The 17,057-nt window shown below is 40.0% G+C and overlaps 2 protein-coding genes across 6 annotated transcripts in view; one reads left to right on the top strand and one right to left on the bottom strand.

The window, feature by feature from the left end:
- FANCD2 (FA complementation group D2) overlaps positions 1-140 on the bottom strand; it is a 63,591-nt gene extending 63,451 nt beyond the window's left edge. For both annotated transcript variants that reach the window (XM_070738864.1, XM_070738866.1), the window contains exon 1: positions 23-140. The gene's annotated coding sequence lies outside the window, so the exon portion shown is untranslated. The remainder of the gene's footprint in view (positions 1-22) is intronic.
- Positions 134-16,839, top strand: EMC3 (ER membrane protein complex subunit 3). Of its 4 annotated transcripts, none has more exons than XM_070738867.1 (10): positions 134-217; positions 839-1,040; positions 3,983-4,040; positions 7,791-7,884; positions 9,843-9,947; positions 11,867-11,948; positions 12,042-12,121; positions 13,707-13,789; positions 15,038-15,685; positions 16,775-16,839. In XM_070738867.1, exons 2-9 carry the CDS (start codon positions 886-888, stop codon positions 15,164-15,166), a joined length of 786 nt encoding a protein of 261 aa, XP_070594968.1. In that variant the 5' UTR covers positions 134-217; positions 839-885; the 3' UTR covers positions 15,167-15,685; positions 16,775-16,839. The 4 variants fall into 4 exon arrangements, with proteins under 4 accessions (XP_070594968.1, XP_070594970.1, XP_070594969.1 ...); XM_070738869.1 differs by having other exon boundaries at positions 15,016-15,685; XM_070738868.1 differs by having other exon boundaries at positions 149-231.
- Positions 16,840-17,057: the final 218 nt, after the last annotated feature.

Below are 17,057 nucleotides of genomic sequence, written 5' to 3'. Positions count from 1 at the left end.
GCGGGGACCGCTTATTGCTTACCAACAGAGGTAACACAACACAGCCGCCGCACAACTTCGGCGCGCGCGCTCCTTCCCGTTTTGGAATTCTCCCGCCAAACGCCCGCTGGGGGGAGGGGGCGCTTTCTGATGACCTAATCAGTTATGAAGCAGCCATCTTATCGGGCACTTTAAGAAGACGTCAGTCATTGAACCCGGAAGGCTGAAGGGGGACCAGGTCGGTATTGAAAAGTGGGTCTCCCCAATGTTTTCTTAGTTAGCGCGATCAGACAGTTCGGGGCTTCGGCCTCCCCATTTGCCGTAATTGGGAAGATGGGGTCTCCAAAGAGCGAGATGGTTTCTGATTTAAGAAATAGGGATAAAACCATTTCCGTAGGATCAGGTCCCAGGGATTTCATTGATCACTTCGTGGAAAGGGGAAGACACATACAGTAATGCAAGTTTGAAGACGTCCTTGACGTATCTCATCTCTTCTGTTTTAGAACTAAGTTCCTTACGTTAAAAATAGGTCTTGAGACTAATACCTTCTTTAAATGAACCCCGGCTTCTTTTAACTGCCCTTCTTTTAACTTTATTCTTCAGGGTCCTCCTCTCTTCTCCTGTACAAATCTAAGCCATGGTGTCAGACTAGCAATTCCAGCCTGAGGTTTTCTCTGAAGGCCAATAAAAAAAATAATATTCAAACCTCTCAGGGCATCTCCCAAATCTTACTTTTCCTTCTAGATTTTTTTTTTAATGTACATTTTTACATGTTTCTGGAAAAGTTTGCAATGATAATTTCTTATTTGGCACTTTTTAGATTCATGAGTTGTTATTATCATCATTTGTGATCTTTTAGAGATTAAAGACTGAAGCTGGTGTGCATGACCAGAACTCTCCGTAAAAATGAGTGAGCCAGAACTGTTGTTGGATTCCAATATTCGATTATGGGTCGTGCTTCCCATAGTCTTCATTACCTTCTTTGTGGGGATGATTCGTCACTATGTATCCATCCTTCTCCAGAGTGATAAAAAGCTTACTCAGGAACAAGTGTCTGACAGGTAAGAGATGTGCTAAATAGTTGATCAGTGTCTCTTTAAGTAATAATAATAATATACTATGTAGATTGATATATAGCACATGCTGGAGGACCTAGAGCTGCCATTTGCAGAAGATAGCACATGTTATACTTTGTATCGGCTCTTCCCATAGCTGTGTATATTTTATTAGGAAATCTGGGAGTATCCCTTGATCTTCCTTTGCTCTGAAAATACCTAGTCACAGACTAGATTATGCCAAATCTTGATGATATCTGCCTGAGACACACAAATGTATTATCCCTTTATTATTTTTGCTACGTATCATTGTTCCTGCCATATATAACAAAAGATCTAAGAATGGATGATAGTGTTGAGTTTTGTGATGGGCATCTACTTAGAAAGATCTGTTTTAAATATGTAGTTTTAAATCTGTTCATGCTAGATAAATGAAATCAGCACAATTGAGTCGATCTTTTATGCTGGAAAATTAAAAGAAAAAATTACACAAGACTTGAATTATAAAATGTTTTGTATAGACATGGAGCTGAAAGGTGATTGATGAATGTGTTAAGTAAGATAGAAACATAGAAGACTGATGGCAGAAAAAGACCTCATGGTCCATCTAGTCTGCCCTTATACTATTTCCTGTATTTTATCTTAGGATGGATATATGTTTATCCCAGGCATGTTTAAATTCAGTTACTGTGGATTTACCAACCACGTCTGCTGAACCTTATTTAACCCTTTAACATATTTAAATGTTTCGATCATGTACCCCCTTTTTCTTCTGTCCTCCAGACTATACAGATTGAGTTCATTAAGTCTTTCCTGATACGTTTAATGCTTAAGACCTTCCACCATTCTTATAGCCCATATTTGGACCCGTTCAATTTTGTCAATATCTTTTTGTAGATGAGGTCTCCAGAACTGAACACAATATTCCAAATGTTGTCTCACCAGCGCTCTATATAGTGGGATCACAATCTCCCTCTTCCTGCTTGTTATACCTCTAGCTATGCAGCCAAGCATCCTATTTGCTTTTCCTACCGCCCGACCACACTGCTCACCCATTTTGAGACTGTCAGAAATCACTACCCCTAAATCCTTCTCTTCTGAAGTTTTTGCTAACACAGAACTGCCAATACAATACTCAGATTGACACTAATCACAATGAAAGACAAAGATGTATGATATCTTCTTTATTGTTTAATTTATACATTGATAAATCTTTGCTCTGTAGGATCTGTACTTCCATCATCTCCTTACATTGTTCTGATTGTATTGGATTGTATTGGTGTTGAATGAATATAATACTCTATATAAAGTGAGTGACAGTACAAAAGAAGCATGGTTGAGGTGATTTAGTCACATAAACCAAATGGCTGAAGATCAGTCGCAAAACAGATATTGGAAGGACGAGTTAATGGGTTGAGATGAAAGAGAAGAATGATAAAGTTCTGGTTGCTGCACTGAACAAAGGGATAAATGAAAATTTAAGGAATAAAATACAGCACACGTAGTCCTTGAAATTACAATAATATTTGCAGCAGATGTTAAGCAGATCACCAAACATTAAGCAAATCCTGCAAATTCCCCAGTGGTTGAATTTTGCTGGAAATCAGCAAAAAAGATTCCAATGATCACATAACCTCAGGACTCTCCCAACTATTCATAATGTCAGCCAATTACCAAGTGCTTGAATTTCAGTTACGTGATCATGAGGATGATGCGACAGTTGTAAATGCAAGTACAGATTGCAAGTCACTTTTTCCAAGCCTAATGTCATAATTTTCAACCATTATTAAAATGAATGGTTGTAAATTGAGGACTAATGATATACAAATCAGAGTATGGATACAATGGAAGCAATAGAAAAGTATGGATTGTAGAGATATAGTGAAGGGTGTTAATGTAAAATGATTGAACATCTAGATTCTGGGAATGGAAAATTGAACTTCGTTACATGGGTTTGTTATATCTGGTGCAAAACAAACTCTACATTCCACCGTAGGAACATTATATACATTTTCAAGCATGGAAGTAATAGTATGGAGATATAGATTGGGGACATGTTGCTAACTCAGGATCCGGATGATTTGCTATCTTTGAAAGAAGTATGAGGGTTGCTTCATATCAGTGAATTCTGCAGTCATCTACTTATCAATTTAAGTTGAAACATGAACAGGTCATGCAAGAAGACAGTGATTCAAAACATAATCAAATGTACAATACAATGAAATAATTAAACCAGCCCAATTTTGGCATTCATCAGGTCAAGTGCTAGCTGTAACTTTTATTTCTGCTAGTTGTAGCAGAAATAAAAATGAGGAAATAATGTCTGAAACCATTAAATATTACTGAGTAGTTACCATGGGCCTAATAGTGTGACGCGTATGAAAAAAAATCACAAATTATAGTAACACTCAGTTGTTACATCACCTAAAGGAAGTGCAATCAATTCCTATTTCCTAATGGTTTATTGCAAGTTGAATGACTATTCATGAAATAAATGAACCAGGCACCAAACTTCATTGCTGTTTAAAAATTAGTAGGGATCTACATAAGATTTGATTTGCATAAAATAGCAGATTGATTTATATCTGTTATGCTCTACTTTTGGATGTTTAAAGCTTGTGTTTATCTTAAACATAAAACTGTATGGAGGATGCAATTCATGAAAGCATTATTAAAGGTAATATAATACATGGTTTGAAGTGTCAACATAAAGGAGTGAAATAGTTCTTAACTAACAACTGTGACATATTGTTCCATGTATTTGCTTAATATTTTCTTTTTTTCCCCTTAATATTTTCAAGATAATATTATTTGCTGAAGGAAAACTAGTTTTTAATGTCATTAAGATATTTTCTCAGTTTGCCCAAATGTAACATACATGGGTGGATCTTATTTGCTGATTTCCTGTTTTCTTTCTTATTTAACACAATAACCTTGTTTTGTTTCAGCCAAGTTCTCATTCGAAGTCGAGTCCTCCGAGAAAATGGAAAGTACATTCCAAAACAGGTTTGTAAGAGATTCCTATTTGTGAAATTGTCATTATTGTGTGTTGAAATTAAAGGCCATTGCGTAAATTTGCCTGATTGACTAAACCAGATCTTCCAGTAACTATAGTTGTGCTACTAATTGTGGTTCCTGTGCCAAATGATTTGAAATCCATCCATATCCAGTTAACTACCAGTATTTCCTGTTCATGTTAGCCAATGTTCCAGTCAGTTGTTGCAGTTAGCTGGATATCATTATCAGAATTATTACAGGTGTTTTAGTATAGAATTGTTAGTAATAATTCTCCTCAGTAGTCCAATGAAAGTCAGATCTTCCCTGCATGATAGATAGATAGATAGATAGATAGATAGATAGATAGATAGATAGAGAAAGAAAGAAAAGAAGAGGAAAGAGAAATAATTATTTATTGATCAGGTATGATTGAATAAATTTGTCTTTGATGCATCTGTTCTCAGTGTACATAAAAAGAAAAAATACATTCATCAAGAATCATAAGATACTACACTACTTAGTCATAGGTTACTAATAAGCAATCAAATCATACTAGGAAACAAAACAATATAAATTGTAAAGATACAAGCAACATGGTTACAGTCATAAATGGAAGGAAATAGGTAATAGGAAGGATGATGATAATAATAATAATAATAATAATAATAATGATAATAATAATAATAATAATACAGTTTTAGTAAATAGTTTGGCAGTGTTGTGGGAATTAGTTGTTTAGTAGAGCAATGGCATTCAGGGAAAAACTGTCCTTGTGTCTTGTTATTTATTTAGAAACTAAAAAAGAAAAAAATAATGTTGGATTCACATCCTTCGCGCTGATCAACCAGAGTAGATTGGATAATTTGCAGAGCTTAAAAATGGGTACAAGTTGTGTTTAAACAGATTTGCTGTAGCTCCAATTGAATGACTAATCTTTTTATAGTTGTACAAGGCCTAATTTTGTTAGAGTTATAAGTTGTGGTGTGGGGAAAACCTATTCCCAGTAAAAATAAGGATGACATCAGGGCCCAAATCCAACATATGGTATCTGCTCTGAGTTTCCGGAGAGGGGCGGCATACAAATCAAATCAAACAAACAAATATGGTTAGACTCTCAGGGCCTCTTTACAGAAAGTGAGAGTGATACCTTTACATTTGAACTTGTTTTTGGAACACAGTAAAATACATAGGACCCAAAATCAACTCAAGCTTAAATTTGCAAAGGCTCTGGCAAATATGTGTGGGTGGCTTTTTATGTTTGGACTTATTGTTATAGTAAAATGCTATGGGAAAATCCCATTAATTAAACTGGGATTAGATGTGGGGTTAGGCTTCTGAAGCCAGGGCTAAAAACTGATGTCAAGATTATTATTCACAGAGGGTCTCTAAGGAAAGTGAGGTGTCCAGCTTTTCATTGGGATGTACTTGTGAGCATAGGAAAATGCCACTTCCAGGGAAAATTAAAATAGTGTTAGGGTTTGGTTTCCTTAAAAACCGAGCCAATATCGACACCAGATGTACGGAGTGTCTCTAAGAAAAGTGACACTTTTCGTTTGGACTTAAAATTAAAGCTTTTCAGTCCCACTTAAAATTAGGATCAGGGTTAGGCTTCCTAGAAGTCAGGTCTGAACGTACGTAACTGAATCCATGTACCTTCCATTTGGATTTATTTTTGGACTGCAATAAAATGAATTGGAAGATTCTATTCAGAGTAAAAAACAAGGAAAAAGATATTGATTGCCTTGAGATTGTTCTTAGAAAATCAGTTCTCAGGAAGGATAAATATACTTAAGTATCTTCAAAAGGCTATATGTTTCTATTATTGATATGCACATCCAGACCCATGGGACAATCACATCTGACATCTGCTAATTTAAAATGCTAAAATATCAAAAGTAGGGAAGAAGATGATTCTCCAGCCTTTTGTACTCAGTGCTATTTCTGAATGAATAATCTGGTGATTGGTTGTTTAGAAGGTACTGTATTACTAACTGAAAAATTGGGAACTTCATGCATTTTGAAAGATGTAATCAGCTGCTTTTTTGGTTATGCTGAGTGTCAAATAACATCACCAATATCCAGAAAAAGAAAAGAAATGAAATAATTCTATAAAGTTATGTTGAAAACTCTGGAGTTGACCTTTAACAACTTGTGAGAAAGGCCAGATCACAAAACAAACTCCTATTGCATCTGGTGGTATACTTTCTTAATGTAGGTTCTTGTAATATACCCATGATATCCAAGGTATACAACCAGTCTTTTAACATTGTGCCTATTGTACCATCTGCTTCACCCTCTCTGCTTTCTTGTTGACGTCCAATTTAATTATTTTCAAATATAAATCCAGTAAATGAACAGGATTAATAAGAAAAAGTTTGGGACCATAATTCCAGCATTTTAATATGCCTTCTGGGCACTACGTCTTTTTGCTTTGAAAATTCAACTTTCCATTTAATTATTTTTAAAATAAATTTTCTCTTCCTAAATTCTCTGGCATTTTTTCAAAGTGTTTGCACACCGGTATGACAAATAGTTCTAAATATATATTCCCCTTAGATTTCTTGGGGTTATATAAAGGCAAACTGCCCTTCCCCAGTGGGCCGACCTCTAGGAAGGCACAGGGTGCCATGATTGCCACATTAGAATGAAGCAACGGAGAAATTTTTCTCTCAATGAGATGGCCTCGGTTGAATCAAGATCGCTCCTTTTATTGTATTTCACTTTTCCTGACATGTGGTACAGAATAACCAATTCGCGAACGCCGCATACATTAAGCCATCCCCCAACTACCATTCACTCATGCGCTGTATAAGGCAACCTCCTCGTGACTTCCCTATAGATAATTAACGGAAGCTCCATTCTTTGCCTTTTCCTGGATTGTGTGTTTACTGGTGATTAGCAAAGGAATGAGAGTAAGGCATATATTTCCTTACATGGAAGTTAGCTATAGGTTTTCTTCATGTTGTATATCAAGTTAATTATTTTCCACGTGGTCATGGATTCCGCAACTTGCTTGCTCAGCCTGGACTTTGCTGCCCCTTCATAGACGAAGAATAAGATCCATACAGCACCCATTAGGCTAAAACATCATCCTTCAGTAATATTCCATCCCAAATTTCAGTGCCTATAAACCTATGATTACAACAGTTATATTTCAGTAAAAAATTTCTGTTACCCAGTTCTCATACCATTAACTGTGTCTTCGTTCCTGCACTGTCTTAAGTATTTAGACTGTTCCCCAGCTTCATGGCAGCCATGTTTGCTACCGCTGCTTCTTGTCTTCAGATGAGGGGGCTTTCTGCGTCATGGAGGAGAGATGTGGCTCTCCTCGACTGGCAAGGCTGTCCTCCTTTACTTCACCATCCCTCCAGAATGGGTATGGTTCAGTTGGAGCCCTCCGATGGGGAGAGCTCGGAACGAAGCCGCAGTGCTTGCTTGTGATAGCTCCAGAAGTACAGCCAGAAGTCATTAATTTTTATTACTGCGTATTATCTCAGTATTTAATAGTAACTATTCCTTAATTTTATAGCTTTTTCATTTTCATATTTACAGCTATCATTTTTTTATAACCAGTTTTCCTTATGCACAGGTTTTTCACTTCTTCATTAGGAAGTGTTCATATTTTCTGTTACCATAACTACACACTCTTCCTGTCATACTGGAACATAATTTTACAGCCTTCCCCTAACCGCCACTTTTTAGTCATTCTGTTGTGAGATTAAACCCAGCCTTTGTTAAATGTTGTCTTTTTTCCTTCAGTCTTTTCTGACACGGAAATATTATTTCAATAATCCTGATGATGGGTTCTTTAAGAAAACTAAAAGAAAGGTAGTGCCTCCTTCCCCAATGACAGGTATGTAAGAAGCTATTTCCTAAAATAGTTTGATAAATGTTATTAGAAACGATTAGTTTTCTTTTCAGGCTTAGAAATAGCTGTTGATTTGATGGCTGATTTATTTAGAAAAATAAAACAAGCTAGATATCTTGCGTGATACGTCTTTCTGCTTTAGTTCTTGAAAATCCTGCAAGATCAGCTGAAGAGGTGTGGTTTCTGTTTATTTATAATATATCTGTCTTCCAATAACACATAATACTAGAGCTCGGAACACCTTAAAATAACAAATATGGTTGAATGATTCAGTAATTTACATTGCGATTATGCTTTCTACTGCATATCAAGCAAACACTGGCTATGGTTTAGATTATGATTCAAGCAAAGCATTCTATATACCAGGGGCATCAAACTGAAGATCCTGGGGCTGGATCTGGCCCACGGGCTACTTAGATCTGGCCAGTGGGACCATCCTGGAAACAACTAAGGACCATCATGCACCCTTCCCAGTTCCATTTTCTGTGGGTCGTAGAAAACAGCTGAAAACAGAGCTCACGGGGGCTGCCTGCAGCCCTCCCAAACTCCGGTTTTGTTGGCAGGGTATCACAACAAGCCATCACAGCCGAAAATAGGGCTCATGAGCCCATTTTCACCTGACCACACCCACCCTGGCCTCCCAAGGTCAAACACAACCCGGATGTGACCCTCAATGAAACTGAGTTTGACACCCCTGCTATATATAGTCTGAAACAGACTTATTTTACAGTGACATACTTCAGCCATAGTCCAGTTTGGCATTCAAGCAGCTTCTGTTATTTTACCAAAAAGAGACTTCTCTCTGGAATAGATGCAAAATCAAACCGTTCTGTCAACAGCATTTCTGCCATTCTAGAATTCTACACATATAGGAAATTAACTTGACTCCAGATTCATTTAATATTTTTCTACATATGAAGCTCTGACCTTAGTTGTCATATTTACCACCACCACCACCAATTTAAAATTTAAATGAATTAAAAAGTGAGTGGCAGGGATATTTAACCTCCAGAACAAAGTCACTGTGACCTCTATAGTGAAGCAGTCTATAAGATTGACAGTGTAAGTCAGTGGCTAAAGCTAAGTTAAGCTCGTTCTTTCAAACAAATGTAGTTACTATCGTTTGTTTGAACTTCCTTCTCATTGTTTTGCAAGACAAACATGTTCCAGGTTCTTGAATGGGATAAATTTAGAGCAGTTTGTAGTCAGATTCTGATCCTAACAAATTAAGACTTTGCTACCATTTACTGTTTTAAAAGGTATTTTGTCCCATTTCTATCCTTAAAATGACAATTAAAAGTAGCAAACTGAAATCTATTTATTTATGTACAACTTAAGAGTACTCATACATTACTCTTTATTTTTAAACTTTAATTTTAAAACAATTCCAAATGAATTTAGGCTAAAATTAAACGAAAAAGAAAACCCAGTCATTAATTTCAATGAAATAAATTCTCAGGCTGTTCATAAGAGGTGCAAAAACCTTTCGGTGTTAGGCTGTTGTACCCAGATAAATATTAAGAGATACTGATAATATTTACAAGATGAGTAGCCTATAGATAGGCCTACAGGCTAGTCATTCTCAAAAAGCAAATTTAAATACTATTCGATTATTTGATTTTTATCCTATTTTTCATTCAAGACCTCAAGACAAGGTACATAGCACTCCCTCCATTAGCTTTTTCCCACATAAGAATTTAATCGGTGGGTAGATTGTCCTGAGAGTGACTGATCCAAAGTCAACCAGTGACCTTCTGTGAGTGAGGGTAGGCTACTCTTAACACTTTAATGATTGTACCACACTGGCTTGGCTAAATATTAAAATGAAGATTAAGTCAGGGCCATTCTTTGTTTCATTCTGTTTTTATATTCAAAGATTTTCAGAAATCCAGCAGTGGAGGTAATCTGGCGTATATTCACTTGAACGTTTGTTTGCCTTGCAGATCCCACCATGCTGACAGATATGATGAAAGGGAATGTAACAAATGTGTTACCTATGATTTTAATTGGTGGTTGGATCAACATGACCTTCTCAGGCTTTGTCACAAGTGAGTGTCAATCTAGGGTTCCAAACCTCCACAATCAGAAACAGTTGACTTACTATACTTATTATACTTTGCATGTAGATGTGGCATTCTAGAGATCCTCTGCAATGGGAGGGAGGGTGGGGTGTTCAATTTTTAAAAATTAAGTATAATCATGTGAGCATCAGCTCTTAGGAACCACATAGATTTTTTCAGTCTCTAACCTGGTCTTTCAACTGTGCACCCATTCTCCCTGTACATAACTGAATCCATCCACCTTGCTAATGATCTTCCTCTTTCTTTCCACCCTACCTAACATTAGAGCCTTCACATAGATCATCTGAAGTAAGATAATTGGAGACTTGAGTTAAATTTTTACATTGATTTATTGGATCATTTATTACAGGGGTCTCCAACCTTTTGGACCTCATAATTTTAAATCCCGCGGGACACCAAATTCATAATTTTAAATCCCGCAGCCTCCAATTCATAATTTTGAATCTCGCAGATCACTACGATAAAGATAAATACATTTATAAAATAATGATCAGAGAACTTCCATTTTATTAATATGAAATACCCCTATTTAAGTTAACAAAATTATAAATGCTTATTTAGTTAAAACAAAATCGTAAATGCTTATTTACTATTTTGTTTTACAATTCTGGTCTGATGCCGTACATGGCATCGGACCAGAATACCTACGGGATTGCCTTCTGCCGCACGAATCCCAGCGGCCGATTAGATCTCATAGAGTCGGCCTTCTCCGGGTCCCGTTGACTAAACAATGTTGTCTGGTGGGACCCAGGGGGAGAGCCTTCTCTGTGGTGGCCCTGACCCTCTGTAATCAGCTCCCCCCGGAGATTCAAACTGCCCCCAGCCTCCTTGCCTTCCGCAAGACTCTGAAGACCCATTTATGTTGCCAGGCATGGGGAGACTAATGGGCCCCCTTCTGACTAGTAAGATTTGAGTATGGTATGGTAGTGTAGTATTTAATGATAGTGGGATTTTAATTTTAGTTTTAACTATTAGATTTGTACTATATTGTTATTGTTGTGAGCCGTCCCGAGTCTCAGGAGAAGGGCGGCATACAAATCTAATAAATAATAATAATTATTATTATTATTTTATTTATTTATTTATTTATTTATTAGATTTGTATGCTGCCCCTCTCCATAGACTCGGGGCGGCTATTATTATTATTATTATTATTATTATTATTATTATTATTTAATAACAAAATCTTCAAGTGCTAGCCAGCTGGCCTTTGTGCATGTGCATGACGGAACCTGGAAGAGAGCCGCTGGCCCCACACGCATGCACACTGTCGCTAGCTGCACTTCGGGGTTCCGTCATGTGCATGGGTGAAGACCAGCTGGCCAGTGTGCATGCACACGATGAAACCCAGAAGAGAGTGATTGGCTGTGTGCCCATGCGTACCAGACCTGTTGGTCTTTACGCCTGTATGCGGTGAAACCCGGAAGTGCATCTGGCAATGGCATACATGCCACATGTGTCACTGGTTCACCATCACAGGCTTAGAACATGGTAAATATGAAGAAAGATTTTCTTTCTTTTGGAAGTAATTGATCTAAGTATGTGTTACACAATTTATCTTGCTATTCTCGTTTGCCAGTACTATACACTAGCCAAAATGTTTCTGCTTTGTTCTTGCATTGATTTGCATTTTTCTTGACAGTATATGTGTACCACTTGTTAGCTTAATTTCTTTGTTTTGGGGAGATACTTTGTGCGTTTCCTCTGCTTACTCTGTTTTTTGAACTTTCCTTGCCTTTCCGTTTTTCAATTTTCCATTCTTTTTGTTTTTTAGTTATTGAAAGTTCTACGTTTTAAGCAACTTCTCCTAATATAGCTTCTTTTCTAAGGCAATATGCCATTCAGAATAGTTCTATTTTTAACAGACTTCTTTTAAACTTTTGCAGCAAAAGTCCCCTTTCCTCTGACATTGCGTTTTAAACCAATGTTACAACAGGGTATTGAGTTGCTTACTTTGGATGCATCTTGGTAAGAGTTTTTCCTTATTTGAAGCAGATCTAGAATCTTGTACACTGGGTTCCCTATTACTTAAATTAACACTTAATTTCTTTGATGTATTAGGGTAAGCTCAGCTTCTTGGTATTTTCTAAATGTCTTTGGACTTCGAAGCATTTATACTCTCATTCTTGGCCAAGATAATGGTAAGTTTTTTCTGTTCACTTAAATTAAAAGTTTTACAGAGAGACAAGAGAAAATTGGAATCAAATGTAGCTATTGTTTCCTCAGAAGATTATTAATCTGTTGAATCCAAACCTGACATCAATTACATCCATTGAAGGAAATGCTTGTAGCTTTATTTCAGAAGGATTGCGAGAAACCCAATTCATATATGCTATATAATTTGCTATAGAATTCACAACTATTATTTTTTTATCCTAAAAAAGTTTCTCCCTGCTGATTCTATTTGAAATAATTTTTTATGTTAGGATTGCAAATCAAATTTCTCATGGAAGTATCCTCTGCAAACTCAAATGTACTTCTTTAAGCCCTACTTAAAAGGTGTAAAACTTTTAGTCTTCAGTTTAATGCTAAAGAAAACTGAGCCTGTTGTTTATAAAAACTGTGTCTATTCAGTTGTTCAGCTGAAGACTGAAAGGATATTTCATTACTTACAGAGATGAATGCTGGTTTATTATTTTCCTAAAAGTTTTTTCTGTTAGTGTGCCGGTAGAGCAGGGGTGGGCAATTAATTTTGCCATGGGGCCGCATGAGAAATTGGGATGGTTTTAGAGGGCCGGACTTTGAGAGCCTCTGGCCTGCCCAGCTGGGACCGGTGGGGGGGGGGGGAAGAGACCGAGCTTTCCCGGCCCCTGGAGAGCCTTGCCCGAGGAGCCTCGCCCGAGGAACGCTCCCACCCACCCACCAGCTCGGCTGTGCTGTCTCCACCTCAGCCCGGGTTCCCCTCACGGCCGAAATGCGAGCTTGGAGGCGCTGCCAAGAGGCGAGGCCGGGCAGGTTGGCTTAGGTCTCTATTCGGACTACTTCTCCTGGCAAGGACCAGTACCGCACTCCAGGGGCAGCTGAGCACTGGAAAAGGGGCCGGACAGCCAGGCCATGCTGCCCCCGACCCCTCGCAGCTGGGAGGGGAGGGGAAAGGAGGGACAGGCCCAGCGAGGACAACCTGCCTGGCTCCTCTCACCCCCGGCAGGCTGGTGGCCGGCATGAGCATAAAAGCTGGCCCGCCAGTGAGCGCACAGAAGGTGGCTGGGGAGACCGGCGGTGGCAGTGGGGTGCGCAAAGCAGCCCACGCGCACGGCGGTCACAACCAGCCGGCTCCCTTTGCCACCCGCTGCTTGCTCACTCACTCCCCTCCTGCCCCTTCCCGGTCAGCCACGCTGGTCCTTGGGGGCGCAGGGAGACAAAGGCTCCCTGTCGCTGCTACCTCTTGTGGAAGTGGGGCCGGGCCGAGCGCCAATTCGGGTCGTGGTGGCTTGTGATGCCGTCCACTTCCCTGCTTTGTTCTCTACCTGTGGACCGAGGCCTCCATGGTCAAGGGCACCGGGAGGGGGGGGGCTCCTGCTCTTCCCGGGCCTGCCCAGCACTTCATTACTATTGCTCACCTGGAACTGAGGAGGAGGAGCCCAGGCCGCCAAGAGTTAAAGCTCATCTGGTCGGCAACAAGAACCGGCATGTGCCTGGGCTGGAAGGGCTCCGGCGGCGGGCCACCCCTTGCCCAGGTCTGCTGTAGAGCATACTATAATGATCCACTTGTTTGCCTATTTCTAGCTGCTGATCAATCCAGAGTAATGCAGGAGCAGATGACAGGAGCAGCCATGGCCATGCCTGCAGATACTAATAAAGCATTCAAGGTACAAGATTTTTATCCAACTGCTGAAATTAATTCTTCAAATCATAGATAGCATTTCCTTGAATGTACAGGGGAAATGCTTTTAAAGAAAGAATAGCTATAGAGCAGGGATCCCCAAACTTGGCAACTTTAAGACTTGTGGACTTTAACTCCCAGAATTCTCCAGCCAGCTGTGCTGGCTGGAGAATTCTGGAACTTGAAGTCCACAAGTCTTAAAGTTGCCAAGTTTGAAGACCTCTGCTATAGAGCATTCTAATCTGAAATCCATGGTAGGGATGCTTGCTAAATAATTCTCTAGAACAGTGTTTTTAAATATTTTCTTTCAGGACCCTTTCCCACTATTAAAATTGATTGACGATCCCAAACTGGCCTTGGTTTGCTTGGGCTATATTTATCATTTATTGTGTCAGAAATTAAAATTCACACTTTCACTGCTGCTACTCACGATTATCTGATTTAGTATTTTTTAACTATACTGAAGTTCATTAGAAATGTATTGGTTATATAGCCAGAGAAAAGACCACTAGCACAAACTGTTTATGAATTTAGCGTGTATCAGAATATTCAGTTAATTCAAAGCATCAACCAAGCCCAACAAACTCAGTCATTGCTTTGAAGAGTTTGGGAAGAAACTCACATGGCTGAATTTGTTTAAGTTGTGGGCATAAATGGAAATATGAAGAATTTACTTGGTAATTGATAGAGTTACTTTAATGTTTTTGTTTTTATTTATTTGTTCATTCATTCATTCATTCATTCATTTGTTGTGCTTATATGCCGCCCAACTCCCGAAGGACTCTGGACGGCTTCCAACAAGTTGAAAAAAAACCATTTCATAAAAGCAACAGAAAAACATTAATTAAAAACCCTGCTAAAATATACATACTCTCACTATCCTTCATGGCTGGATCTAGGGTTTCATTCGATCAATGGCCTCAGGCCTGCTGGAGGAGCCAGGTCTTTGCAGCTTTGTGGAGAGAAAACAACGCCGAAGCCCTACGAATCTTTCTTGGATCAAAGTGATGCGTTATGCAAAATGTGGCCATGGTTATAATGTTAAGCATTGGCATCAACTGACATATTGGCTAGGAAGCTGGCTGGCAAAATGACCAGGGAGTTTTTAAATCAGTTAACCAAAGATTGACCCAAATTTAGACTCCTAAGACATATTCATAAATTTCAAAACAGACGGTGTAGCCATTGGCTGTATTCTACTGATCCTATTAGTGCTCTTTCTTTGCCATTGCAGACAGAATGGGAGGCTCTAGAACTGACTGACCATCAATGGGCACTAGAGGATGTTGAGGAAGAACTCATGGCGAAAGATCTCCGCTTTGAAGGCATGTTTAAGGAAGAATTGCAGACATCCATGTTCTGAGGACCTTCATTTGGTTGACATTAAATCAGTTCTGTTTAATATCGGACGTGTGTTCTTATTGATGACCAGAATAAATTGGATCAGAATTTCTGTGAATTATGTAATTGCAGGCAAAAAGTCTTGCTTCAAGAGCATCTTCTGAGATTAACTGATGTTTTCTGAGTTATCTTAGAACTTGTGCTGATAGTTCTTCATTGATCAAATGTAAACTAGTGAACTTGTAGGCCAAGCCAAACTCATTGGAAGAAGAATTGTGGATAGCGGAAATGTATTAAGAATTCAATACACTGCTGCTGTATCTGTTAAATGTCACTGTTTCCCAAAAGATGGTTTAACACTGAAGTTCCTTGACAGCTAGGGCTTAACCCCAGTACATTTGAGAAACTACCTATCCTTAAAGACTTGAATTTAGGTGGAATTTGGTTATCTAAATGTTCAAGTTACTAGAAAGTCTTGGTGCTTGGCCAAGAGCTGGATGAAGAGTCATCTTTTCTAACTAACTTTTCTCCTATCATCTAGGTCAGAGGTCCCCAACCGCCGGTCCGCGGACCGGGACCGGGCCGTTGGGGTTTTCCAGCCGGTCCGCGCCGCCGCTGCCCTCCCGGCAGAGGACATTATGCAGGACAGGGTGGGGCGTCGGGCAGGGCGGGGAGAATCAGGAGGCTCCTTTGGCGGCTGGGGGCTGCCTGGCTTTGTGATTTTGGCTGGGGGGGAGTTAGGAAGGTCCTACTTCTCCCCCCCCCAGCCAAAAACTCAAAGCCTATCTGCTGGATACGGGCGCCGAGCGGCGCCGAAGCCGGTGGCTGTGGCAGCTGCTGCAAGAGGCTTCCGCGCCGCTCTGTCCCACTCATCGCCCGTATCCAGCAGATAGGCTTTGAGTTTTTGGCTGGGGGGGGGACTTAGGAAGGTCCTACTTCTCCCCCCCCCCCAGCCAAAAACTCAAAGCCTATCTGCTGGATATGGGCGATGAGTGGGACAGAGCGGCGCGGAAGCCTCTTGCAACAGCTGCCACAGCCACCGGCTTCGGCGCCGCTCGTCCCGCTCATTCCCCGTGTCTGGCAGAAGCTGCTGCCCGAGTGCTCTTGGCCGGCGGGATTCAAAGGGGAGAATCAGGAGGCTCCTTTGGCGGCTGGGGGCTGCCTGGCTTTGTGATTTTGGCTGGGGGGGGGACTTAGGAAGGTCCTACTTCTCCCCCCCCCAGCCAAAAACTCAAAGCCTATCTGCTGGATACGGGCGATGAGCGGGACAAGCGGTGCCGACGCCGGTGGCTGTGGCAGCTGCTGCAAGAGGCTTCCGCGCCGCTCTGTCCCACTCATCGCCCGTATCCAGCAGATAGGCTTTGAATTTTTGGCTGGGGGGGGAGAAGTAGGACCTTCCTAACTCCCCCCCCAGCCAAAATCACAAAGCCAGGCAGCCCCCAGCCACCAAAGGAGTCTCCTGATTCTCCCCGCCCTGTGGAGAAGTGTGGAGGGCTGCGTCACTAAGCTCCACCCCTCCATAACCCCACCCCCATTTGACCAAAGCCCCCCCCCCCCACCGGGCCGTGGAAAACTGGTCTAGCTTAAAGCCGGTCCCTGGTGCAAAAAAGGTTGGGGACCTCTGATCTAGGTAAACAATATTTGAATGTTGTTACCAAAATGGAAAATAAATAAATTTCACTGTAGTAAATATTACTCACTCGAATAACTTGGATTTTAATTTGAGAATGGAATACTAGTAAAGTATGGATTAGAATCAGATAAATTCCTCCTTTTATTGAGATATGTTTTTGATGGATTTTAGATCTATAGAAATGGGCGTTAGGTCTTAAACTAATCCATCCTTAAGGGGCAAGCATTTAAAGTTTTAACCTGTGTATTAAATAAGAGCAATGATTATGTTCATAGATTTT

This window comes from Erythrolamprus reginae, chromosome 2 (genome assembly GCF_031021105.1).
Source record: "Erythrolamprus reginae isolate rEryReg1 chromosome 2, rEryReg1.hap1, whole genome shotgun sequence".
NCBI classification, from domain to species: Eukaryota; Metazoa; Chordata; class Lepidosauria; order Squamata; family Dipsadidae; genus Erythrolamprus; species Erythrolamprus reginae.
Note: the sequence above shows the minus strand (reverse complement) of the source record. Positions and strands in the feature narration are given on the sequence as shown.

Coding starts and splice junctions, on each gene's coding strand:
- EMC3 (XM_070738867.1), top strand. CDS start 886: ATGAGTGAGCCAGAACTGTTGTTGGATTCCAATATTCGATTATGGGTC. Junction 9,948..11,866: donor CTTCTCAGGCTTTGTCACAA/GTGAGTGTCAAT, acceptor AAACTTTTGCAG/CAAAAGTCCCCTTTCCTCTG. Junction 12,122..13,706: donor CATTCTTGGCCAAGATAATG/GTAAGTTTTTTC, acceptor GCCTATTTCTAG/CTGCTGATCAATCCAGAGTA.